The sequence below is a fragment of the Mustelus asterias genome, chromosome 22, assembly GCF_964213995.1.
Source record: "Mustelus asterias chromosome 22, sMusAst1.hap1.1, whole genome shotgun sequence".
Lineage (NCBI taxonomy): Eukaryota > Metazoa > Chordata > Chondrichthyes > Carcharhiniformes > Triakidae > Mustelus > Mustelus asterias.
Window position 1 is genome coordinate 58,664,111 of NC_135822.1, and position 27,724 is coordinate 58,691,834.

Below are 27,724 nucleotides of genomic sequence, written 5' to 3' on the forward strand. Positions count from 1 at the left end.
GGGCCTGTCAGCCAGAGTTGCTGGCCTTGCTTTGGTTTCCTGCTTGAAGTCACCGAGCCGTGACCTGAAGCAGGAGTTGTGTCTCCGAAAGGTGTGAAGATGGTTCTGTCCGAGAGATGGGATGCAAATCATAGAAACTAGAAGCAGGAGGAGGCCATTCGGCCCTTCGAGGCTGCTCTGCCATTCGTTTTAATCATGGCTGATCATCAAATTCAATATCCTGATCCCCACTTCCCCCCCATATCCCTTGATCCCTTTAGCCCCAAGAGCGATATCTAATTTCTTCCAGAAATCTCACAACGTTTTGGCCTCAACTACTTTCTGTGGGAGTGAATTCCACACATTCACCTCCCTCTGGGTGAAGAAATTTCTCCTCACCTCAGTTCTAAAAGGTTTACCCCTTATCCTCAAACTATGACCCCTAGTTCTGGACTCCCCCCACCATCGGGAACATTCTTTCTGAATCTACCCTGTCTAACCCTGTTAGAATGTTATAAGTTTCTATGAGATCCCCTCTCACTCTTCTAAACTCCAGTGAATATAATCCTAAAATCATGCAGCGCGGTGACACAGTGCTGAGCACTGCTGCCTCACAGCACCAGGGATCCGGGTTCGATTCTGGCCTCGGGTCACTGTCTGTGTGGACTTTGCACATTCTCCCTGTGTCTGCTTGGGTTTCCTCCAGCTGCTCCTGTTTCCTCCCACAGTCCAAAGATGTGCAGGTTAGGTGGATTAGCCATGCTAAATTCCCCCTTAGTGTCCAAAGATGTGCAGGTTAGGTGGATTAGCCATGCTAAATTCCCCCTTAGTGTCCAAAGATGTGCAGGTTAGGTGGATTAGCCATGCTAAATTCCCCCTTAGTGTCCAAAGATGTGCAGGTTAGGTGGATTAGCCATGCTAAATTCCCCCTTAGTGTCCAAAGATGTGCAGGTTAGGTGGATTAGCCATGCTAAATTCCCCCTTAGTGTCCAAAGATGTGCAGGTTAGGTGGATTAGCCATGCTAAATTCCCCCTTAGTGTCCAAAGATGTGCAGGTTAGGTGGATTAGCCATGCTAAATTCCCCCTTAGTGTCCAAAGATGTGCAGGTTAGGTGGATTAGCCATGCTAAATTCCCCCTTAGTGTCCAAAGATGTGCAGGTTAGGTGGATTAGCCATGCTAAATTCCCCCTTAGTGTCCAAAGATGTGCAGGTTAGGTGGATTAGCCATGCTAAATTCCCCCTTAGTGTCCAAAGATGTGCAGGTTAGGTGGATTGGCCATGCTAAATTGCCCCTAGTGTCAGTGGGGATTAGCAGGGTAAATGTGTGGAGTTGTGGGGATAGGGCCAGGTTGGGATTGTTGTCAGTACAGGTTTGATCGGCCGAATGGCCTCCTCCTGCACTGTTCTAATAGTGACTGGTTCTCCTGCTGGAATCCAGGTAAAGGTTGTGTACGATGTGTTTGATTGGGACTCTGACAGCGCGAGCGAGCATTGTGCTTTAATCCGGAGTGTCTGTGCCTTGCAGGGACGGTGGACTGAAGAGACAAAAGGTGAAGGACACCTACAAAGAGGAGCAGCAGAAACTCTACAGTAAGATGATCGTGGGGAACCATAAAGATCGGAGTCGATCCTGAGCGCCCCGTGGGATGGAGCCATTGCACTGCCAGTATGGGCATGCGAAGGGACACACCTTTGGCCTGTAATAAACTGTAGGGCATCGATTTGTCCAAGTACTTTGTTTCTCTCTCTCTCTCTCTCTTTCTCTCTCTCTCGCTGAGGAATATACAAGTCAGCACCGTGGGAGGAATTCTGCCGAGGCTCAGACCGCCCCCCCCACCCTCCACCCTCCACCCGGAAATGGGACAGCGTCTAACCAAAATGGCCAGAGTGTCCGGTTGCTGGGCTGAGGACTGACCGCAAAGGAGGAAGGGAGTGGCGCAGCTGGTGTGATCTACACTAAGCCCGTTTCCCGACCAAATGGGACAGTTAGCCATAGTCTGTGTATTTTAGCCCATTGGATCTGTAGGATTTTATTTGGAGAGAGGGGCTGTGAAGGGGCATAGGCCCAAAGCCTTTGGAACACTACTGGAAGAGGGCAGGTGTGTTGCCAGAGACCCTACGATGCATGTTTTGACGTGTCTTTATTTTATATCGAACCTCCCACCTCCTCTGCCATTTTTAAGATGTGGTACCTGCATGCTGTGTTTTTTTTTTAATTGTATAGACTAACATTTCATTGTAACCGGGAGAGGCTCTGCCACCTCAGCAGATACGAAGGATTATCATGTCCTGTCCTCAGATTGTCAGGGCGAAGTCTCGTGAGGAAAGCTCACTTGCAAACACCCCTGTCAGCACCGTTCCGTGAGGGTTATTCCTCTGCTGAAAGCCTCCTCTGAGCGACCGAGCCTTACTTCGGCAAGAAAGGAAACGGTTTTTCATTCCAGTTTGATGAAATGCTCTTGTCTGTCTCCAGGTCAAAGCCAATATGGAGTAGTTCACAATCTTGAATTGTACTGGTGTGTCTTCAGCCACCTATGAATGTCACGCCGCGTGAAGCAGATTGGATGAGAGCTGACTAGAATAAATCACTTTTAGTTACAAGCCTTTTCAGTCTGGTGTCTTGCAATTGTTTTTAAGCTTGCTAGATCTGTCCGTAGTACTTGTCATGATGTACAGATGCCGGCGTTGGACTGGGGTGGGCACAGTAAGTAGTCTCACAACACCAGGTTAAAGTCCAACTGGTTTATTTGGTATCTCGAGCTTTTGGAGCGCCGCTTCTTCATCAGGTGAGTGAAGGAGCAGCGCTCCAAAAGCTCGAGATATCAAATAAACCTGTTGGACTTTAACCTGGTGTTGTGAGACTACTTACCGCAGTACTTGTTGCATAGTGCAATGTGGAAAAAAGAGTTGGTGTTTGCATAGGGGGGCTGTGTGTGTGTGTGTAATGGGAAAGGCTTTTGTATTTGTCTTCGCAATGGAAGACACAAAAGGCATCCCACGAGTAGTCGAAAATCATGAACCGAAGGGGAGGAAGGAACTTCTCACTGGAGACAAAGTATTGGGAACACCGATGGAACTGGAGGCTGACAAGTCCTCTGGTCCTGATGGCCTGCACTGCCGGGTCTGAAAAGAAAGAGATGGATGCATTGGTTGTAATCTGCCCGAAAGGCCCCAATGGGCTGGAAACCCGCAATTTAAGAGAAGCTGTACGGTTCTGTAAAGGGCAAATCGACTTTTGATTGTGAGTTTGATGACAGTGGATATTGTCTGTGTGAATTTTAAGGAAGTGTTTGACAAAAGTACCACATGATAGGCTGATGAACAAGACTGAGGCTGATGGAATGAGAGTATCAGCTTGGGTGAGAGATCGGCTGCAAGTCAGAAAGCAGGGAGTGGTGGGGAACAGCTGTTTTTCAGACTGGAAGATGGGAGTTTTGTGATGTTCGCTCAGGATCAGTGTGTTTTGTCACCATTTATAAATAACGTGGACCTTTGGGATACAGAGTGAAGGTTATAAATTTGCTGATTATCCCGAATTTGGGAAGAGTGAGGTGATATGACCGACAACAGGACGGGGAGAGACTCCCAGAACGGACAGGCAAATGGCAGGTGGAGTTTACTATCGAGAAAGCAGCTGGTGTATTTTCACAGGAGGGAGGGGGAGATGATAAGGACTCAATAACCCACTTCGAAAGAGCGCGCAGCAACAGAGGGGGACGTATGTACGTTTCTCAGAAGGTGACAGCACATATCGAGAGAGTAATTGGCAAAGGATGTGGGATCTTGGGCTTCAGCGCTGGAGGGATGGAGTACAAAAGCAGGGGAGTGAGCTTTGTAAAGATCTGGATAGCCCCCAACTGGAGTATTGGGTCCAGTTCTCGTGGCCACTCTTTAGGAAAGATGTGAGGATCTTTGAGAGGGTTGCAGAGCAAGATTTACCAGAACGGTCCCAGGGATCAGGGGGAATTTTAGCTCCAAGGTTGGAGAAGCTGGGGTTGCTTTCCTTGGAGCGACAGAGATTGAGGGGAGATTTGATGGAGGTGTACAAGATTACGACAGGTTGAGATAAGGTCAGCAAGGAATGCAATTGAATGTATTCGAGAGGCAGCTGGATATAGCACTCGGGGCGAACGGGATCAAAGGTTATGGGGAGAAAGCAGGATTAGGCTATTGAGTTGGATGATCAGCCATGATCGTGATGAATGGCGGAGCAGGTTCGAAGGGCTGAATGGCCTCCTCCTGATACTATCTTCTATGTTTCCATGTAAGAGGTGTTCCCATTAGTTCATGGTGCAAGGGGTGGGGGTGGGAATACAGGTTTAGGGGGGTGTCGGTGGGGAATACAGGTTTAAGATGAGTGATATGGTGGGGGATACAGGTTTAAGATGAGTGATATGGTGGGGGATACAGGTTTAAGATGAGTGGGGGGGGGGGGTGATGTGAGGAGGAACATTTTTACCCAGGGAGCAGGGCTGAGCCGGAACTCACTACCTACGAGGGTGCTGGTAGCGGAGATGACGAATGATTTGTAAAGGCCCAATGGACAATTGAGAGAAATAAAGTTGCACGGTTATGGAGGGTGAGTGCGAGTGGAACTGATTGATCCAGCCCGCTGGAGAGTAAACCAAGCAGCCACCGTCTGGGCTGCAAATGGCTGACTTTGTTTTATTAGAGCAGCAATCAATGGGCACAATGGCCTCCTCTCTTAGGCGACCTTTGAATTGAAATTGCGTCACCACGGGCCTGGTTTCCGGGAGGTTTCACAGCCAGTTTGCCCTCAGGTGGTCAGCAGCAGAATGACAGGCTGACCTGGTGTGAACATGAACACTGTGGGTCATGAATTGGAGTCGATGAGAGATTGTAGCCCAAGCAACACCACAATGAGTCACGGCGAGAGAGAGACAGAGCAATCTCAAGCAATGAGTGCCCAACAAATAATAAATCAAATATAGTGTAGACACCCTTTCTTTACAGTTGGAGAGAGGGGAAGCTGGGCTTGGTGCCAGCCCAGTAGGCAGAGACTGCCACAAAGCTTATGAAAAGTTAGTCCAGGAGCTGTCCCAGTCTCCCCCCCCACTCAGTCCTGTCCATGCACAAATACTGAGGAACTCCATTCTCAAGCAGATGTATCTACACTGGAACAATTTCACTTGTTCAACCATCAATTTAATTAATTAGTAATTTATCATTAAATTAATTTCCACATACAACCTCGATTTAAAATACAACAGTATACTCCTGGGCTGAGCTCAGATTTGAACCATCAGCTCCAGGAGACTGAACACACTGCAAGTGCTCTATCCAGTTGACCACCAGTTCCTGCAGGATTTTTCACCTCTCTGGATAAACTTATCGTGTGGTGACTTTGTTGTGCTATTCAGAGGATAAAGTCAAGTTCCGAAAAGGTATCAGCGTGAAAGCTTTGGTGGTAAAATGGTAGAGTGATGGCTTTCACAGGGAACAGCAGACTGGGTTTGAATCCCGCAGTGGATGCAAGCGTGGCATTGTTTTACAGAAATTTTTCTTGTACCTTCAAGTAAAACCAGCAGCCTCTGGTGGCACCCTGACAGTTATCATCAAGTTTGCACTTGATCTTACTCAGCACTAAGTTCACTAACCCCACCATTAAATTAATTAATCTATCCTATCTCTGTCTAAGGCCCTAACTAGGACTTGAACTCATCACCTTTCAGATCCTATCCAAACTCTCTAACTGCAGAGCCACCAGACACATGCCTGAAGGGACTACTTTTCGGGTATACTTGTATGTTAGAATTTTATTGTCAAGTTCAAAAAAAACCAAAACCTCCCATCTACCACACTGACTGGACATTTAACTTCAAGTCAAAATGCAACTTCTCCGTCCAAACAAAAGATCTGTCACAAGCCTTGGTCTATACACACACACTCACTCACTCTCTCACACACTCACACTCTCATTTAGTTTGAAAGATCAATGTTTGTGAACCCCAGGTCTCTGTTCTGTGTAATGTTTTTCGATATATTGTACATGAGCTCCCGTTCACGCTCCTGAACGATGTCACCCACCCTCCTTTATATTAAACTGTGCTCAGCACAGCACAGTCTGCTAACCAGTCCCCTCCCAAAGCCATGTCGCTATCTTGGGGTCAGGTCGTTCAACAGCACCTTCCACAACCTCTGCCGCCCAGAAGGTGCGTGGGGAACACACGTTCCCCTCCAAGTCACTCACCATCCTGACTTGGAAATTTATCGGTCATTCCTTCACTGTCACTGGGTCAAAATCAAGAACAAAATAAAGAACAAAGAAAAGTACAGCACAGGAACAGGCCATTCGGCCCTCCAAGCCCATGCCAATCATGATGCCCTGACTGAACTAAAAAAAGCCTTCTGCCTTTACAAGGTCCGTATCCCTCTATTCCCTCCCTATTCATGTACCCATCAGGATGCCTCAAATGTTGCTCATGTGCCTGCTTCCACCACCTCCTCTGGCAGCACGTTCAAGGTACCCACCACTCTCTGCGTGAAAACTTACCCCGCACATCTCCCTTCAACTTTCCCCCTCTTACGGATGGCACAGTGGTTAGCACTGCTGCCTTACAGCACCAGGGGCCCTGGGGTCAATTCTGGCCTCAGGTCACTGACTGTGGGGGTCTGCACGTTCTCCCCGTGTCTGCATGGGTTTCCTCCCACAGTCCAAAAGACGTGCTGGTTAGGTGCTAAATTCTCCCTCAGTGTAACCCGAACAGGCGCCGGAGTGTGGCGACTGGGGGATTTTCACAGTAACTTCATTGCAGTGTTAATGTCCGCCTACTTGTGACGCTAATAAATAAATAAACTCTATAAGTCAGAGGATCAGCTCCATGTTCTAATCTGGTGGACATTTCCATCAGGTACAACTGCTGAAACTTCAAGACTTCCCTATCCTGAATCACTAATTCCATTGACGGGAACTGGGATTTAACCTTGTGGAGAAGATGTGGACTTCCTCAGTCTTCCCTGTGGAAAACAGTAACATCCCATGACTTGTGCATATGTATCAACACAACAACAAATCAGTAACACCGCAACTTATACTGTCAGCCTCCAAGAAAATTAATACTACATGCATCAAATCTCCATTAACACCGTAACTTAGTTACGATGCTAGTTTGCCACCACTCCTATTCCTTGCTGTTAATACTGTGCCTCGCCACTAACAGTACAATTCACTGTTGATACTGCACCCTCCTCCATCATAGTACTCCCTTCCAGTGAACCTAGCAATAACACTGCAACATCTAGCATTAATACTGTTGGATATCAGTAACAATACACTACGTCTGTAACATGACCAAGTGTCCAGCACCCAGAGCCAGCAACAGAATATGACATGGAAAGCACAGCATAGAAAGAAGCCGTTCAACGCGATTGGTCCAAGTCTGTTCCTTCCTCCCTCCCATGAATAACCAGCTCACTCTTAAACAGACCTCTGCTATTTTCTCCCAACAACACTCAAGAAGCTCGACACCATCCACGACAAAGCAGCCTCTCTTGATTGGCACCCCATCCACAAACATCCACTCCGTCCACCACCGACGCTCAGTAGCCGCAGTGTGTACCATCTACAAGATGCACTGCAGCGACTCACCAAAGATCCTTGGACAGCACCTTCCAAACCCACAACCACTTCCATCTAGAAGGACAAGGGCAGCAGATACACGGGGAACACCACCACCTGCAAGTGATATATTGTAGTCTAAAAGACGTGCTGGTTCGGTGCTAAATTCTCCCTCAGTGTAACCCGAACAGGCGCTAGAGTGTGACAACTAGGGGATTTTCACAGTAACTTCATTGCTGTGTTAATGTAAACCTACTTGTGACTCTAATAAATAAACTTTAAAACTTTTTCCAGCATTGCCTGTTTTAAATTATCGTGTTGAGTTTGTTCTAGATGCAAAGAAAAGGGAAAATAAATTATTATAGATAAAGCAAATCAGACCAGGGATGGTGTATTCAAACCCCGATTGTGATTCCCACCTGAATTAAGCTGCACTGGTCAGGACTCGACACTGAAAAAGAGCTTTAATATCAAACAAGCACCATCTCCTCGTGGGAGGGGAGTGTTATACACTCACCAGTTTGCCGTCTATCTTGGATGTCTAATTTACCTCAGAGCCACAGGGAGGCAACTCTTCTAAATCAACAACAAATGTATTTCCAGAACTTTAAAATATCTCAGAACTCTCAGGATTCACGAGACACGGGACCCAATTTTACCATCAAGTTGCGCCCGTTTTCGGGTGTGAAAACTTGATAAAGTCAGGCGTGAGGCGAGTAACGCGATCCGCACCCGCCTCCGTGCCGGTTCCCCCTTTACCAAGGCCCAAAAGTGGCCGCGATCGGGACTGCTCCCGAAACAGGTGCTACGGCCATTTAAGTGCATTTGCATGCATTTAAATTGACTTAATGGGCTGCACGCCCAACTTTACCGGCACTTCCCCCTTTATCACCGCGTTCACCCATCCAGAAATGGCACAAAGCAGACATACTCCACAAAAGTCTGATTCAAGCGTTCCAGCTAGTGAGAAGGTAAGTGCCGAGCATCCGATGGCTCTCTGCTTGAGATTGGTGTGGGGGGGGGGGGGCAAAGGTGGGGTCTGCTGCCACTCTGCCTGAGATCAGTGGGGGGGGGGAAGAGGGGTCCACTGCCACTCTGCCTGTGATCAGTGAGGGGGAAGGGGGGGGTGTCCGCTGCCATTCTGCTTGTGATCAGTGAGGAAGGGGAAAGGGGGGTCCGCTGCCACTCTGCCCGAGATTGGTGGGGGGGGAGGGGAAGGGAGGGAGTGGTGCGCGATTGGTCTGATTGGTGGAGGGATAAGGAGGGTCAGTAATGTTTGGGGGTGGGGCAATGTCTGTGGGGGCCGGGGGGAAGCATTATCTGGCCCGGGAGGGATGTGGCAGGGGAACAGCATTCTATCATTCTTTTTTTCTGTGCATGCACAGTTGGAGGTGCCGATCGGAACTGCAGGAATTTGGGCACATTCTGCCCTGCTCACAGGCCTGTGCAGCGCGATTCAGAATCGCTGATATTTGTCCAGGCAGAGTGCGTATGGGGGCGCCTGAGAATGGGTCTAAAAGTCGGATCTGAAACACTCCCAGTTTCAAGTCCGCCCAGCGCCGAGAATCAAAATGGTAAAACAGGGCCCACTGAGTCTGCTTGGAGCCTCAATTCTTCCTGGAACATTCCTGGCTCTCTGGCTCCGGTTGAAACAATCCAGCACAGTGCACGTGGATCTGTTACCAAAATAACATAATCAAACCCAGATCAATCAAACCATGGACTAAGACAGGAGGTGGGCAGAAACTCTTGCATGCTGAGCCACAGAGTGACAAACTGGCCAGACTCTCCAAGTGGCAAGAGCTGTCAGACCATGATATGCAGGGGCAGAAGTAGACCATTCAGCCCATCGAGTCTGCTCCGCCATTCAATGAGAGCATGCCTGATCTGATATAATAATTCTCAACTCCTTTCCCGCCTTATCCCCATAACCCTCGGTTGCCCTACTGATTAAAAATCTGTCCTCCACGGTGAATAATTCCACCGATTCACTACCCCGAGAGCAGAAATTCCTCCTTATCTCTGTCTTTAATGGGCACCCCTTTGCTCTGAGATGATGCCCTCTGGTCCGAGACACTCCCACAAGAGAAAACAACCTCTCAGCATCTACCCTGTCTCAATGTGGTCAGCAACGTGGTTGACTCTTAACTGCCCTCTGAAATGGCCATACAAGCCACTCAGTTCAAGGGCAATTAAGGGTGGGCAATAAATCTTGGTCAGCCAACGACACCCATGTCCCATGAACAAATAAATAAGGTCGCCTCTCATTCTTCGTAACTCCAATTAGTACAGGTCTAATCTCAACCTCTCCTCTGAAGAAAATCCCTACCTGGGATCAACATGGTCAACCTTCTCTGGATTGCCTCCAATGCCAGGGTATCTATCCTTAGATAAGGGGACCAAAACTGGTCACAGTATTCCAGGAGTGGTCTAATTAGTGCCTTGTAGTTTTAGCAAGAGTTCCCTATTTTTATATTACATTCCCTTTGAAAGAAAGGCCAACTTTCCATTGGCCTTTCCCATTAGCTGCTGAACTTGCATGCTCAGTTATTTATACAGGAGGGCTCCCAGATCCCTCTGCACTGCAGCTTTCTGCAGTCTTTCTCCATTTAAATAACATTCAACTCCTTTATTCTTCCGACCAAAGTGCATAACTTCAGATTTTCCGACATTATATTCCATCTGCCAAGTTTTTGCCCGCTGACTTGACCTGTTGATACCCCTCTGTTGTCTCCGTGTCATCCTCACCGCTTGCCTTCCCACTTATATCATCCGCAAACCACATTCACTTCCCTTTGTCATTCATACATATTGTCGATAATTGCGAATCCCCGTGGCACTGCATTACGGGCGGCACGGTAGCAGTGGTTAGCACTGCTGCTTCACAGCTCCAGGGACCTGGGTTCGATTCCCGGCTTGGGTCACTGTCTGTGTGGAGTTTGCACATTCTCCTCGTGTCTGCGTGGGTTTCCTCCGGGTGCTCCGGTTTCCTCCCACTGTCCAAAGATGTGCGGGTCAGGTTGATTGGCCATGCTAAAATTGCCCTTTAGTGTCCTGAGATGTGTAGGTTAGAGGGATTAGCGGCTAAATATGTAGGGATATAGGGGTAGGGCCTGGGTGGGATTGTGGTCGGTGCAGACTCGATGGGCCTCTTCCTGTACTGTAGGGTTTCTATGATTAGTTACAGGTTGCCATCCTGAAAGTGCTCCTCTTAACCCAACTCTCTTGCCTTCTATCGGTTAGCCAATCCTCCATCCTTGCTAAATACACCCCCTATTCCATGGGCTCTGACCTTCTTTTGGGTGCTACCTTATAGAACGCTTTTTCAAAATCCAAGTATATTACATCTACTGGTTCTCCTTTATCTACCCTGCTCATTACCATATCAAAGAACTCTAATAAATTTGTCGGACCTGATTTCCCCTTCATGAAGCCATGCCTGATTATATTATGTATTTCCAAATGCTCTGCTATTATATCCTTTATAATGGACTCCAATGACAGATGTTAAGCTAACTGGCCAGTAGTTACTGGTTTTTTGTCTCTCTCCCCTTTTCAAAATAAGGAAGTTACATTGGCAGTTTTCCAGTCTGGGACTTTTCCAGAATTTAAGGATTCTTGGAAGATTACCAAGCATCCACGATCTCTACAATTGCTTCCTTTATCATCCTAAGATGTAACCAAGGGGGAAGGGGGGGTCTTCCCCCTCTTACCACAAGTTCCTCTCAGCCTGGAGCAGATGTCCCGAACCCTGACACTGGACAGGCGACACAGCCATCTGGACTCTGGCTATTTGCTTCAGAGAAGAGTGTCAATCCCCCCTCACTATACTGTTCCAATCCTGTTGGACAATGGCAGAGGCTGACACTCCTGCCCTCCGGATCCCCTTACCTTCCTCCCTGCACTGACCACTTTCCAAACCAGAAGACCCCATCCGATGGGGGTGTGACCGCTTCTTGAATCAGAGCATCCTGGTAACACTCTCTTCCAATTGTGTCACAGTGTCTGCAGCTCAGCCTCCCGCTCGATGACTCTGAGCCGATTCTCCTCAAGCCGCAGACACTTAATACAGGTGTGTTTGCCCTGGATCATGATGGCATCTGGGAGCTCCCACATGCTGCAGCCTTGACACTTCACCTGTCCAGCCATCCTTCATGTGTCTTAAATCATTAAAATATTTACCATTATGGTGCTTTTTACATATTTTCAACTTACAAAAGAGCAGTTCCTGTGCTTTTTTATATCTTAGGAATGGAGTAAACTTTACACAATTACACAAAGGTGGCACGGTGGCTAGCACTGCTGCCTCCCAGCGCCAGGGGCCTGGGTTCAATTCCAGGCCTCGGGTCACTGTCTGTGTGGAGTCTGCACGTTCTCCCCGTGTCTGCGTGGGTTTCCTCCGGGTGCTCTGGTTTCCTCCCACACGCCAAAGATGTGCAGGTTAGGTGGATTGGCCATGCTAAATTGCCCCTTAATGTCGGGGGATTAGCTGGGGTAAATGTGTGGGGCTACAGGAATAGGGCCTGGTGGGATTGTGGTCAGTACATACTCGATAGGCTGAATGGCCTCCTTCTGTAGTGTAGGGATTCTATGATAATGAGTAGACACTCACAAGCTAGCTACTCCTTCAATATGTTAACACCACTTCCTGAAGGTAGATAAAGTTTGAAAACCCTGTTTCCTGTCTGCATCAAATTTTGATCCAAATTCCCAAACATACTCACTTGGGTGGTGTCTCACTCAGGCTGTGACCTCTCCCACAGCTCGTGCGCCTCTTACCGCGGTCGGACCTCTCCCTGTAGATTTGATTGCACGACACCCCACCTCCAGCTGCTCGACCTTCACCTTCTCGTCATCGTTCACACATGGTCATCCAACATGACCTTTTTCCCTTCCCATGGCCAACCAAGGGGCAATTTAGTATGGACAATCCACCTAACCTGCACATCTTTGAACACTAAGGGGAAATTTAGCATGGCCAATCCAGCTAACCTGCACATCTTTGGACTGAGGGAGGAAACAGGAGCACCCGGAGGAAACCCACGCAGACACGGGGAGAACGTGCGGACTCCGCACAGACAGTGACCCGAGGCTGGAATTGAACCCAGGTCCCTGGCACTGTGAGGCAGCAGTGCTAACCACTGTGCCACCCCCAGTCTCACTCAGTCTATTTCCCCTTCGCCAACCTCCATTATTTTATTGTTAACTAATAGATAAAAGCATTCAAATAAATGAAAAATAAAATCCTTTGTCGCCAATGAGTTTCCTCTGGTCGTTTGTTCCCAACAGTTCTGGAGATTAATTTTTAACTGCTACGATTTCAGATACACCTTGGCAGCCTTGACAATCTGAGCAAGCACAAAGCTGCACTCAGATCCTCTTCCCTTTGATTTGATTTATTATTGTCACATGTATTGGGATACAGAGAAAAGTATTGTTTCTTGCGCACTATACAGACAAAGCATACCGTTCATAGAGAAGGAAATGAGAGAGTGCAGAATGTTACAGTCACAGCTAGGGTGTTGAGAAAGATCAACTTAATATTTATTGTCACATGTATTGGGATGCAGTGAAAAGTATTGTTTCTTGCACACTATACAAAGCATACTGTTCATAGAGAAGGAAATGAGAGAGTGCAGAATGTAGTGTTACATTCAGAGCTAGGGTGTAGAGAAAGATCAACTTAGTGCAAAGCATTGTTAGAGAATTTAAAAGAGTCAGAATAAAGTTTTAGAAGCGTAGAACGAGAGTAGAAGATAGAATTAGAAGGTAAGCTGGGTACAGCTTGCAAGAAGTCGCCTTGGTCCGGTGCCATCTTGTGTATTGTCTCTTGTGCGCTATACAGACAAAGCATACCATTCATAGAGTACATAGGGGAGGAGGAGAGGGTGCAGAATGTAGTGTTACAGTGACAGCTCAGGTGTAGAGAAAAATCAACTTAATACATGGTTGGTCCATTTCAAAAGTCTCATGGCAGCAGAGAAGTTAGAGACATATAGCACAAAAAGAGGCCCTTCGGCCCACCATGTTGTGCCAAACATGACGCCAAGTTAAACTAATCCCTTCTGCCTGCCCCTGCTCCATATCCCTCTATTCCTCGCATATTCCTGTGCTTATCTAAAAGCCCCTTGTCGTATCTGCCTCCACCACCACCCCGGCACGCATTCCAGACACCTCCCACTCTCTATGTAAAAAAACTTGTCCCACTCACATCTCAGAGTGAAGGGACGTTCCTTTAAAACAGAGATGAGGAGGAATTCCTTCAGTCAGAGAGTGGTGAATCTGTGGAACTCTTTGCCGCAGAGGGCTGTGGAGGCCGGGTCATTGAGTGTCTTTAAGACAGAGATAGATAGGTTCTTGATCAATAAGGGGATCAGGGGTTATGGGGAAAAGGCAGGAGAATGGGAGGAGAAAAGTATCAGCCATGATTGAATGGCGGGGCAGACTCGATGGGCCGAGTGGCCTAATTCTGGTCATATGTCTTATGGTCTTGGAACTTTCCTCCCTCTCACCTTAAGTGCGTGCCCCCTAGTATTAGACATTTCAACTCAGGGGGAAAGAGATTCTGACTGCCAACCCTATCTATCTCAATTGGACATGCATCAGAAGCTTAGAACTGCAACGTGAGAACAGCGTTGAATTCAAAGGCACACGAGCAGATGAATCCACAAAGAAAGACATTTTAAATTAACACGCAGAGATCTTCATCTATGATTCAGATTTATATACATCACTTGTCGAAGAATAATATTCTACAGCTTTAAGGCCAAATAGCCCAGGTGGGGAAGGCTGAGGGAGCAAGCTTTCTGACAATCATGCTTAAAGGTCGGGCTCTGAATTAGTACAGCAGACAAGTTGGAATACATCACCTTCTGCCTCATCTTTACGAAGCAGACAGGCTTTGTGCATTGCTGACACGCATCTCTCTCCCACACACACACACAATGAACAGGGAGTTTGCCAGGAGTTTGCTCCTTTAACAAAGCATCTCACACCCAATAAACAGGTACAATAAAGAACAGTACAATACACAGGTGGCACAGTGGTTAGCACTGCCACCTCACAGCGCCAGGGACCCGAGTTCCATTCCTGACTTGGGTCACAGTCTGTGTGGAGTCTGCACATTCTCCCCGTGTCTGCGTGGGTTTCCTCCGGGTGCTCTGGTTTCCTTCCACAGCCCGAAAGGTGTGCGGGTTAGGTGGATTGGCCGTGCTGAATTGCCCCTTAGTGTCAGGGGAACTAGCTGGAGTAAGTGCATGGGGTTATGGGGATAGGGCCTGGGTGGGATTGAGGTCGGTGCAGACTCGATGGGCCGAATGGCCTCCTTCAGCACTGTAGGGATTCGATGATAAAGTACAGCACAGGAACAGGCCCTTTGTGCCTCCAAGCCCGCGCCGATCACATTGTCCTATCCAGACCCACCCCCTGTATCCCTCTATTCCTCACCTGTTCATGTGTCTATCCAGATAAGTCTTAAATGTCACTAATGTAACTGCCTCAACCACCTCACTTGGCAGCGCATTCCAGGCCCCCACCACCCTCTGTGTAAAAAACTTCCCCCGCACATCTCCACTGAACCTTTCCCCCCTTATCCTGAACTTGTGCCCCCTTGTAATTGTCATCTCTGCCCTGGGGAAAAGCTTCCAACTGTTCACCCTATCCATACCCCTCATAATTTTATAAACTTCTATCAGGTCGCCCCTCAGCCTCCGTCTTTCCAGGGAGAACAATCCCAGTTTATTCAATCTCTCCTCATAGCCAATACCCTCCATACCAGGCAACATCCTGGTAAACCTTTTCTGTACTCCCTCCAGAGCCTCCACGTCCTTCTGGTAGCGTGGTGACCAGAATTGGACACAGTATTCCAAATGTGGCCTAACCAATATTTTATACGACTATAACAGGAGTGGAGGTCACAGTTTTGAGGGGGGGGGGGGGGGATGGAGGGCTCCTTTCAGTTGACAGGAGAAGATAGAACCTTGCCAATAAATGTGAGAATTTGAGTTCCATTCCATCCAGCTATTTTAAAATGTGACTTTGTTTTATTCATTCCTGGGACATGGGCGTCGCTGGCTGGGTCAGCATTTATTGCCCATCCCTTGTTGCCCTTGGAGGGCAGTTGAGAGTCAACCATGTGGCTCTGGAGTCACATGTAGGCCAGACCAGGTAAGGACGGCAGATTTCCTTCCCTAAAGGGAACCAGATGGGTTTTTCCGACAATGGTTTCATGGTCATCAGTAGATTCTTAATTCCAGGTATTTTTTTTTTAAAAATCGAATTCAAATTCCACCACCTGCCGTGGCGGGATTCGAACCCGGGTCCCCAGAACATTTGCTGAGTTTCTGGATTAATAGAGAAAATGCTGGAAAATCTCAGCGGGTCTGGCAGCATCTGTAAGGAGAGAAAAGAGCTGACGTTTCGAGTCCAGACGACCCTTTGTCGAAGCGAAAAGGCAGTGAAAGTGGGAGAAAGTGGGGCGGCACGGTAGCACAGTGGTTAGCACTGCTGCTTCACAGCTCCAGGGACCTGGGTTCGATTCCTGGCTCGGGTCACTGTCTGTGTGGAGTTTGCACATTCTTCCAGGGGCGGCACGGTAGCACAGTGGTTAGCACTGCTGCTTCACAGCTCCAGGGACCTGGGTTCGATTCCCGGCTCGGGTCACTGTCTGTGTGGAGTTTGCACATTCTTCCTGTGTCTGCGTGGGTTTCCTCCGGGTGCTCTGGTTTCCTCCCACAGTCCAAAGATGTGCGGGTTAGGTTAATTGGCCATGCTAAATTGCCCCTTAGTGTCCCGGGATGCGTAGATTAGCGGGTAAATATGTGGGGATATGGGGATAGGGCCTGGGAGGGATTGTGTTCGGTGCAGACTCGATGGGCCGAATGGCCTCTTTCTGCACTGTAGGGTTTCTATGATTCTATGATATTTATACTGCAGGGTGAGGGAATGAAAGATGAGTCATAGAAACATTGAGATAGGAGCAGGAGGAGGCCATTCGGCCCTTCGAGCCTGCTCCACCATTCATCACGATCATGGCTGGTTGTCCAACTCAATAGCCTAATCCTGCTTTCTCCCCATAACCTTTGATCCCATTCGCCCCAAGTGCTATATCCAGCCGCCTCTTGAATACATTCAATGTTTTGGCATCAACTACTTCCTGTGGTAATGAATTCCACAGGCTCACCACTCTTTGGGTGAAGAAATGTCTCCTCACCTCCGTCCTAAATGGTCTACCCCGAATCCTCAGACTGTGACCCCTGGTTCTGGACTCCCCCCACCATCGGGAACATCCTCCCTGCATCCACCCTGTCTAGTCCTGTTAGAATTTTATAAGTCTCTATGAGATCTCCCCTCATTCATTTGAACTCCATCGAAAACAATCCTAACCTAGTCAATCTCTCTAACATCAAAAACCAGGGGAAAGGCTAAGGAGATGTCATCCTGACTCGAAACGTCAACTCTTTTCTCTCCTCACAGATGCTGCCAGACCTGCTGAGATTTTCCAGCATTTTTCTCTTTTGATTCCAGCATCCGCATTAATTTGCTTTTTTTTTCTGGATTAATAGTCCGGCGATAATCCCACTGAACCATCGCCTCACCGGAGAATGGGAACTGGCGAGGAAAAGTGGCATTATTGGTCTGAGTACTGGTTGGTGGGTAAGAGATGTAATGGTTGGGTTAGGATTGGCGCGGCTCACAGGGGCTCCCGGTAAGGTGACAGTGTAATTCACGGGTTTCACTCCCAGCCACCAGGGAAGGTATCTCCTGTCCGTTGCCCACACTTTGCAAGTTCCTGTACCCACTGGCTGTGAATTGGAGCTAGTTCAATCCTGACATGGGGGTACTGCCAACCTGAGGCAGCCCCCCCCCTCTCCGACACTGATACCATCAGAGATTCAGAAACAGTGCTCGATGACTGCCCCCAACTCTGGGATGACCAGAGGTACAAGACGTTGGTAAGGCCACATTTGGAGCACTGCGTACAATGCTGCTTGCCCTGCGAGGATGTTATTAAACTGGAAAGGGTGTAGAGAAGATTTACAAGGGATGTTACTGAGACTGGAAGGTCTGAATTATAAGGAGGCGCTGGATAAGGGGTGACACAGTTGGTTAGCACTGCTGCCTCACAGCGCCAGGGACCCGGGTTCGATTCCCCGCTTGGGTCACTGTCTGTGCGGAGTCTGCACGTTCTCCCCGTGTCTGCGCGGGTTTCCTCCGGTCGCCTCTCACAGTCCTTGGGTCACTGTCTGTGCAGAGTCTGCACGTTCTCCCCGTGTCTGCGTGGGTTTCCTCTGGTCGCCTCTCACAGTCCTTGGGTCACTGTCTGTGTGGAGTTTGCACATCCTCCCCGTGTCTGTGTGGGTTTCCTCCCACAGTCTGAAAGGAAAACAATCCCAGTTTCTCTAGGCTCTTCACCTGACTTCATTCCTCAGATTCGAGTGACTCTCCTCTGTACTCTCTCCAAAGCCTATACTGAACTGGACATAGTACTCCAACCGGGTCTGAACCAGCGTTTGATGACAATTTAGGGCAAGCTCCTTGCCTTTTGTCCACTACCCCACTGTCCGTAAATTCCAGACTGCCAATGATGACCTGGTTTCAAGATGCCATCAATAACAACATTAATTGATACAGCAACTTGAAGATGGCGAAACATCCCCACATGCCACACAGACAAAACCCGACGCGGAACTAGATAAGCAGACATTCGGATAGTTTGGTCAAAGTGAATTAAAGTCAGGGGTGGCGAGAGGGCAGAAAGAAGGGAGTGTGGTGATGACGGAGGGTTGTGGGGCTGGGAGGTAGTGAGGGATGAGAATGATCAGATTGAGGCATTGCTGGACCTGGGGCTATCGGGGCTCAGCAGGCACAGAGCGTGAGGGCTGTACCCGAGTTCAGATGTCCATAGCAGAGTCCAAGATAAGCTCACATCTCTGGAGAGTGCAAGGAGACCCAGAGAGCATTGGAATAGTTGGTTACAGGGCTAATAACACTGGCGGCAAAAGGACTCCATTGGCTGTGAAGTTTTTTTATTCTTTAATGTGATGTGGGTCTTGCTGGACTGTTTCTCTCATCCCTAATTGCCCTGGAACGCAGTGCCTTGTTATGTCATTTCAGAGGGCAGGTGAGTCAGCTCTTTTAGACCTGGAGTCACTTTCACTCACTCACATTTGTTTGTTCACACACACACTCCCTCACACAGATTCACTCACTCAGTCATTCACACACATATATATTCATTCCCTCACTCGCACACTCAAACACAGATTCACTCACAATCATTCACTCACGAACACACACAATCACATTGTTCACTCACACACGCATTCACTCGCTCACACACACACTCGAGCATGAATACATGCATTCACATTCACTCACTCACACACGGACACACTCACTAATAATTATTCACTCACTCACATGCATGCATGAACGCACTCAATCACTCACTCACACACACACGGACACAATGATTCATCACACACACACGGACACAATCATTCAGAGACACACGGACACAATCATTCAGAGACACACAATCATTCAGAGACACACGGACACAATCATTCAGAGACACACGGACACAATCATTCAGAGACACACAATCATTCAGAGACACACGGACACAATCATTCAGAGACACACGGACACAATCATTCAGAGACACACGGACACAATCATTCAGAGACACACGGACACAATCATTCAGAGACACACGGACACAATCATTCAGAGACACACGGACACAATCATTCAGAGACACACGGACACAATCATTCAGAGACACACACTCACTCAGAGACACACAATCACTCAGAGACACACAATCACTCAGAGACACACAATCACTCAGAGACACACAATCACTCAGAGACACACACTCACTCAGACACACACACTCACTCAGACACACACACTCACTCAGACACACACACTCACTCAGACACACACACTCACTCAGACACACACACTCACTCAGACACACACACTCACTCAGACACACACACTCACTCAGACACACACACTCACTCAGACACACACACTCACTCAGACACACACACTCACTCAGACACACACACTCACTCAGAGACACACACACTCACTCAGAGACACACACACTCACTCAGAGACACACACACTCACTCAGAGACACACACACTCACTCAGAGACACACACACTCACTCAGAGACACACTCACTCAGAGACACACACACTCACTCAGAGACACACACACTCACTCAGAGACACACACACTCACTCAGAGACACACACACTCACTCAGAGACACACACACTCACTCAGAGACACACACACTCACTCAGAGACACACACACTCACTCAGAGACACACACACTCACTCAGAGACACACACACATACACACACACACACGTTCACTCACACTAAGACACACACGAACACAGTCACTCACACATGCACAGACACACTCATGCATGGAAACACTCACAATCACTCTGTCACGCACGGACACACTCCCTCACAAATTCACTTGCTCACACACACGGACACTCACATTCACTCACTCATTCACCCACTCACACACACTCACAAATGAGCTCACCCCTGCACTCACAGGCCATTCATGCCGGGTAGGTAGCATTAGTTTCACACCAGCACCTAGCGAAAGATCAGGACTTACTGAGGGGACATTACTCCAGCCCACGGGGTCGGCATTCCGTGTCCTTTTATATTTCTCTGCTGGCGAGGAGAGGCAGGAGAATGCAGGAAGAGGATTTCTGGGATCTGCTTTCCAAAGGGGACGGTCCCTTCAGGGACCAACGCCTATCGGACACAATTAAACCCACCTTCAGTCCATCATTTCCCTTTAATTCAGAAACTGCACAACCGAAGAAAAGGACAGCCTCTCTAACAAGCGGATTTTTAAATCGTCGTTGTCTACTTTGTGCCAGCCGTACTTGATGTTGCTGACCTCTGGAGGGAACTGGCTGTCCTTGGACTCCGTGTGGGCCACGGTCACCAGGACGTTGAAGCAAACGCCGTCCGCCTTGCCGGGGACGGCTCCGCTGTGCTGCAGCCCCAGGATGCCGTGGGTCTTTACCTTGACCAGCGGGTCTCTCAGGCACTCCCTGATGAGTCTGTAGATGGCCACCTCCACGCTGCAGGAGAGGTCGGCCGGGGAGGAGCCGCAGGCCGTCACGGGGAAACGAGGGAGGTTCGGCGTGTTCACCAGCAGCCACAGGTCGTTGGCGCGGCTGAGGAAGGCAGCCACCACCCTGTGGCAGACCACCGAGCAGGGCAGCTCCACCGGGACGGTCACCGGATGGGACGCCTTCTCCTTGTGCTTCACAGCGAAGGAGATGAGATTGAGGATGTCCCGGGCTCGGAGCGGGAGGGGCGACACCCTGTCCCACCATTTGGCCTGCAGGGACTCGCTGTCACTCTCCGAGGGGCTCTTTAAATTTCCTCCTGCAAATCGATAACGTCAACAGGAAAAAAAAAATCACTCAAACAGCACCGGGAAATACAATCAACTTTTCACAGCCAGGGGCCCGGGTTTGATTCCCGGCTTGGGTCACTGTCTGTGCGGAGTCTGCACGTTCTCCCCGTGTCTGCGTGGGTTTCCTCCGGGTGCTCCAGTTTCCTCCCACAGTCTGAAAGACGTGCTGGTTAGGTGCTAAAATTCTCCCTCAGTGTAACCCAAACCGGACTGTGGCGACTAGGGGATTTTCACAGTAACTTCATTGCAGTGTCAATGTAAGCCTACTTGTGATACTAACAAAATAAACTTTAAACTTCGTCCCACCCATTTTCTAAACGCCAAATTATAACAGATCCATTTGTTGCTCCCCAGGACTCTAATGTTTAACTCCGGTCAAAGCGCTTCCTATTAATGTTCAGCGTCTGCTGCTCAGTGTGCACATAACACATTGTACCAATTTGTCATGGCAGCAGTGTCATACAGTGTGTGCTCCAACAGAGCAAGGAAGAAGGGAAAGGGAGGTTGATAGACTTTTGGTCAGAGATAGCTATCATTGCTTGATGATATGACATGCACAAGTTTAACTGGATACTATACCCGTATGTATGCATGATGTAACCTTAATCAATTACTGTGAGTGGATCGAGAGAACTGCTGTGCTTCATTCACTCACTATCTTGCTCCCCCATCGCATTCCAGTCTGCGCCATCACCCACTCCGTTCCAAAAAGAGAGGAGGAATGCACACCTGTAACTCGAGCCAGGAAAACAAAGCGGATCCATCGAGGGCCCCTCTCCTCCACGCTCAGCAGGGTGTACGGCTCGCACTCCAAGCCCGTTTCTTCCTGAACCTCTCTCTGCACGGCCTGGACGATGGTTTCGTTCTGTTCCATTCTCCCGGCGGGCAGGTACCACTTGCCGTAACACTCCTGCTTTGCTTCCTGCATCATCACCACTTCTTTCTGCGCCCGGAATGAAACGGGGGCGGTTAGTCGCACAGTCTGAGGCTTGTCTGTTCTAGAATTCAAACTCTGGAAAAGTGTGTCTCTCTGCGACATGAGCCAGCAGAGTCGACTTATCAGAGATGCCCCGGCGCAGTGACATTTCGTGTGAATCGCGGCATCGCGCAGTATTTCTGATGTTCAGCCCGACTCCCTTCTTGGAAGACCATAAGATATAGGAGCAGAATTAGGCCACTCGGCCCGTCGCGCCTGCTCCGCCATTCAATCATGGCTGATATTTTTCCCCACGAGGCCATCGCCTCCCCTGTTGCTCCTCAATATCCCTCTGGCTATCTGGGGGTCTCTAATAAACACCTAGCAATGTGGCTGCCCCTTTTTGATTCCTCAGCTCGGTCCACACAGCTTTGTCGCCCCTTACTGCAGTAACGGACTCCTTAACGCAATGCCCCTTCCTCTTTTACCCCCTCCCCGGTCTCGCCTGAAGATTCCGCATCCCGGAATGTTGCGTCGTCGCTCCAGCTCTTCCCTCGACCCGAACCTGGCCGAGCGAGGAACAGAGGATAACCCCTTACCTGCTCGTTCAGTATGACCGCAGCGACAATGTAGCAAACTGTCTTCCGCACAGTTACCGGTACCACTTCCTCCAGGGGAGAGTCATACTCTTGCATCTCGATGCCCCCTCCTTTCAAAAGGAGCTCCAGTTGACTTTCAACCGAGTCCATGTCTCTGTGAATAAACCGACATTTTTTTCAGCAAGTCCTTTTTTGTTAGAAACAGCAGCCGAGCACTGATATGGTTCAAGTTAAAAACTGTTTTATGAAGCCCGCCTGAATCACAAGCTTTGCATTTAGAATTTGGCTAGGGTAGGCATGATACAGTTCACTTCAGGTGTGATTCAAGTGACCCACTAGGGAGCTTTTATCATACAAAGTTCACTTAAGAATATAGTTAACATGTATAGTAAGAAAATTAGCAAGAACCAATTATCAATACCAACAATCATGATAATGTATAACCCGTAATGAATATAAATGGGCTGTCCCAATCAAAACCAACCTCCATAGACAAAAGACCCTTTTCACAGGTTTGACACAGCACAGACTAATGCTCACGTGACACCAGGATTGAGGCCATTAGTTGAATTCTGCAGTCAAGTGCTCTTGAGACTCAGAGCAGTTTGAAGACAAGACAGCTCCCCAAAACACCAAAGAGGCTCCAGCCCCCAGGTTTTCACCCTTCAGGAAAACAAGATCTTGCTTTCAGGAAACCAACAGAATTTTCGAAACAACAGAGAGAGGGGGAAAACATTTCTTCTTAGCATGCTGACCCTTCTAAAACTCAAAACTACAACCTGCAGCTCCAAACGGAAACTGGAAATAAAATCCCTGTCACCTGCTGCCCAGTTTATTGCTCCACCCAACAATGCAATCACCTCAGGCTGTGAGCATAAATTAAAAGGTACAGTAACATCACAGCACATCTAAAAAGAGACTTACAAATACATATCATCCTGGTGCGAGTTTTAAAGCAACAGATTTATTGAAGGAAACACAAAGAAGGCATTTTAAAAATAGGTTTTCATTGCCGCGTTACCTGGCCTCAATTGGGGCATCAGTTTGACACAATTCGACTCGGTGCCTCTGTTCCAGGAAGGGAAAATTCCAACAGGATTCCTGCTCCTGACTGCTATCCCACCAGAGTTAGTGCCTTGAATAAAAAAGAGAGAATTCGGGTCAAATGGAAGGAGAGGCAACGCCCCCCAACACGACAAATCTGATGAGGAATATCTGGGCCTACGTTTGTCAATAGTCCCAGCCCTAATGCAAGGCAGAGATTTTCCTACACGGCGACTCACCTGCTGAATACTGAACAGTTCTCCATTCTGGACAAGACTCACTACCCGCCCAGCACCTCCACTGCTCAATGGATCCGACGCCCCAGGCAGAACAATTTGCTCACAGGGAGGAGGTTGAGTTGAGGTGTGAATGGCAGAGTATCCTCGGAGGCCAACTCCAGCTCCCACTTCCCAGGTTCTTACCAGTGCTACCCCTCCACTGGACTCGATATGGAGCTCCGTCCCCTCCACCGTGACTTTGAGTATGCATTACCTGCACGATGAAGTGCAGCCACCACCTCAGCAGCACGGCCAGTAAGGACGGGAGAGTGTGCACCCTCCAAGCCTGTGCCGATCATGGTGCCTAAACTAAAACCGGATGCACTTACGGAGTCCGTATCCTTCCATTCCCATCCTATTCATGTATTTGTCTAGTTGCCCCTTAAATGCCGCTATCGTACCTGCTCCCACCACCTCCCCGGGCAGCGCGATCCAGACATTCACCACCCTCTGTGTAAAAAAACTTACCTCGCACATCTCCTCTAAACTTTTCCCCACGCACCTTAAACCTGTGTCCCCGAGTACTTGACTTTTCTATCCTAGGAAAGAGCTACTGACTATCCACTCTGTCCATGCCCCTCATAATCTTGTAAACCTCTATCAGGTCGCCCCCTCAACCTGCGTCGTTCCAGTGAGAACAATCCCAGTTTATTCAATCTCTCCTCATAGCTAATACCCTCCAGACCAGGCAACATCCTGGTAAATCTCTTCTGTACCCTCTCCAAAGCCTCCACATCCTTCTGGTACTGTGGCGACCAGAATTGTACACAATATTCCAAATGAGGCCTAACTAAGGTTCTAGACAGCTGCAACATGACCAGCCAATTTTTACACTCAATGCCCCGACCGATGAAGGCAAGCATGCCAATCGCCTTCTTGACTACCTTATCCACCTGTGTTACCACTTTCAGTGATCAGTGGACATGTACGCCCAGATCCCTCTGCCTGTCAATACTCCGAAGGGTTCTACCATTTACTGTATAAATCCGACATGCTTTGGGCCTTCCAAAACGCGTTACCTCACACAAACCTCTTCTGCTCACTCTCCAAAGCCTTGGCATTCTTCCCCGAAGTGTCCAGACTTGAGTACAGCACACAAGATGAAACACATGATTTAAGCAGGTTTGAGATAGCTATCGTTCTGAAATTATTATGAAATGCAAACCAGCCTCCCGTCCATTAGACTCCGTCTATACTTCCCGCTGCCTCGGAAAAACAGCTAACATAATTAAGGATCCCACGCACCCCGGACATTCTCTCTTCCACCTTCTTCCATCGGGAAAAAGATACAAAAGTCTGAGGTCACGTACCAACCGACTCAAGAACAGCTTCTTCCCTGCTGCTTCAGACTTTTGAATGGACCTACCTTGCATTAAGTTGATCTTTCTCTACACCCTAGCTGTGACTGTAACACTACATTCTGCACACTCTCGTTTCCTTCTCTATGAATGGTATGCTTTGTCTGTATCGCATGCAAGAAACAATACTTTTCACTGTATGTTAATACATGTGACAATAATAAATCAAATCAAATCACATTTACCCACCCCGGAGGAATTGATTGCGGTACCTTACTGCACGCAAACTGGCTGCGGCATTTTGCGTGGGACAAAACTGGCCACAAAGTATTTTATTTTGAGGGGGGGGGGTGAAATAGGGGACAAAGTACAGAATCCCTACAGTGCAGGAGGCAGCCATTTGGCCCATCAAGCCTGCACCAACAATAATCCCAGCATCTATCCCTGTAACCTCACATATTTACCCTGCTAATCCCCCTGACACCGAGGGACAATTTAGCATGGCTAATCCACCTAACCCGCACATCTTTGGACACTAAGCATTCCTTCTCTATGAACGGTATGTTTTGTCTGTATAGCTCGCAAGAACAACAATACTTTTCACTGTGTCCCAATACATGTGACAATAATAAATCAAATCAAACTAAGGGCGAATTTAGCATGAACCAAACCCCCTCACACCTAACCTACACACTGGGAATGCCCTGAACCACCTGGACCCACCCACAAACTCTCCGAGGATTTGATAAATACGATCTTCCACCTTCTTTTGTCGGGGGAAAAAGCTACAAAAGTCTGAGGTCACATACCAACCGACTCAAGAACAGCTTCTTCCCTGCTGCTGTCAGACTTGAATGGACCTACCTCGCACTAAGCTGATATTTCTCTACACTCCAGCTATGACTGTAACGCCACATTCTGCACTCTCTCCTTTCCTTCTCTATGAATGGTATGCTGTCTGTATAGCGCACAAGAACAACAATACTTTTCACTGTATCCCAATGCATGTGACAATAATAAATCAATTCAAATATTAAGTTGATCTTTCTCTGCACCCTAGCTATGACTGCACCACATTCTGCACTCTCACCTTTCCATCTCTATGAATGGTATGCTTTGTCTGTATAGCGCACAAGAAACAATACTTTTCACTCTATCCCAATACATGTGACAATAAATCAAATCAAGTCAAAAACCGACTGCGGGAACTTGCTGTACGCAAATTGGCTGCAGCGTTTCACCGGGGGTGAAATGAACGGGTTAGGGAGGGGTGTGGGAAGGGGTGGGGGGGGGGGATGTTGAAGGCGCTATAGAAAGGCAGGGTTTCCTTTAGTTACGCTCTATGCCCATGTCTCAGTAAGCCGGCTTCACCCTCTTTTCAATGCAGCTGAAATTGCAGCATGATCTCTGTGTGTCTCTGAGCCATGCACCTCGCCCCTTTCCCCCATGTCTCTGAGCCATGCACCAAGCCCCTCTCCCCATGCACCAGGCCCCCTTCCCCATGTTCCTGAGCTGTGCACCAAGCCCCTCCCCCCATGTCTCTGAGCCATGCACCAAGCCCCTCTCCCCAAGCACCAAGCCCCCTTCCACATGTTCCTGAGCTGTGCACCAAGCCCCTCTCCCCATGCACCAAGCCCCCTTCCCCATGTTCCTGAGCTGTGCACCAAGCCCCTCCCCCATGTCTCTGAGCCATGCACCAAGCCCCTCTCCCCATGCACCAAGCCCCTTTCCCCATGTCCCTGAGCCATGCACCAAGCCCCTCGCCCCATGTCTCTGAGCCATGCACCAAACTCCCCACCCCATGTTCCTGAGCCATGCACCAAGCCCCCCTCCCCATGTTCCTGAGCCATGCACCAAGCCCCCCTCACCATGTTCCTGAGCCATGCACCAAGCCACTCTCCCCATGCACCAAGGCCCCCTCCCCATGTTCCTGAGCCATGCACCAAGCCCCTCTCCCCATGCACCAAGGCCCTCTCCCCATGTTCCTGAGCCATGCACCAAGCCCCTCTCCCCATGTTCCTGAGCCGTGCACCAAGCCCCCCTCCCCTTCCCCTTCCCTTGCTATAATAATATCCCTCACACTGAGAGAGGCTGCAGCCAGGCTCGGCCTGGCCTCTGCCATGCTGTGTGAGGGGAGGCAGAGGGACCCTCCCTGCTGGCTGCCTGCTGTACTTTACCATTCCATCCAGCGCCAGGCCTCCAACAGGCCCAGGCCCCGTCGCCATGGGGACGCCGGCCGGCCGGCCTCAGCCCCGCCCACCGCGCCTCCAGCCAGTCCCCGCCCCCTCCGCGACGTCATCGCGTCTGTGACGCCAGAGCGCCCATTGGCCGGGATGACTGTCAATCAGACGCAGGTCCCGCCCCCTCCCTAGCCCCACCCCCTGCACCTTGCTCAGGACATTCAGCCCCTCTCCCCTGTGCTGGACCCCCCTCAGATTAAAAACACAGTGAAAAAACAGGGCAAATCCCAGTTTAAACCCCTAATAATCCCAGCACCGGTTCCATTGCCTCATATATAAAAAAAATCTAGTTTGGACCATCCAAAAAATAA

The 27,724-nt window shown here is 49.0% G+C and overlaps 2 protein-coding genes across 5 annotated transcripts in view; one reads left to right on the forward strand and one right to left on the reverse strand.

Annotated features, from left to right (window-relative positions):
• The window catches only part of gpat4 (glycerol-3-phosphate acyltransferase 4), a 65,139-nt gene extending 62,555 nt beyond the window's left edge, over positions 1–2,584 (forward strand). Inside the window, exon 11 of the mRNA XM_078238487.1 lies at positions 1,506–2,584. Within this exon, the coding sequence (XP_078094613.1) occupies positions 1,506–1,614 (109 nt within the window). The 3' untranslated portion in view covers positions 1,615–2,584. The remainder of the gene's footprint in view (positions 1–1,505) is intronic.
• A 17,806-nt stretch (positions 2,585–20,390) lies between these two features.
• nudt18 (nudix (nucleoside diphosphate linked moiety X)-type motif 18) lies at positions 20,391–27,442 on the reverse strand. 4 transcript variants are annotated; one of them, XM_078239359.1, is made up of 6 exons: positions 27,351–27,442; positions 23,575–23,688; positions 23,038–23,216; positions 22,554–22,707; positions 21,768–21,981; positions 20,391–21,007 (listed from the first exon to the last, which is right to left on the reverse strand). In XM_078239359.1, the coding sequence occupies exons 4-6, from the start codon at positions 22,701–22,703 to the stop codon at positions 20,406–20,408; spliced, it is 966 nt and encodes a 321-aa protein (XP_078095485.1). In that variant the 5' UTR covers positions 22,704–22,707; positions 23,038–23,216; positions 23,575–23,688; positions 27,351–27,442; the 3' UTR covers positions 20,391–20,405. The 4 variants fall into 4 exon arrangements, with proteins under 4 accessions (XP_078095485.1, XP_078095486.1, XP_078095483.1 ...); XM_078239360.1 differs by having other exon boundaries at positions 23,094–23,216; positions 27,351–27,436; XM_078239357.1 differs by lacking the exon at positions 23,038–23,216.
• Positions 27,443–27,724: the final 282 nt, after the last annotated feature.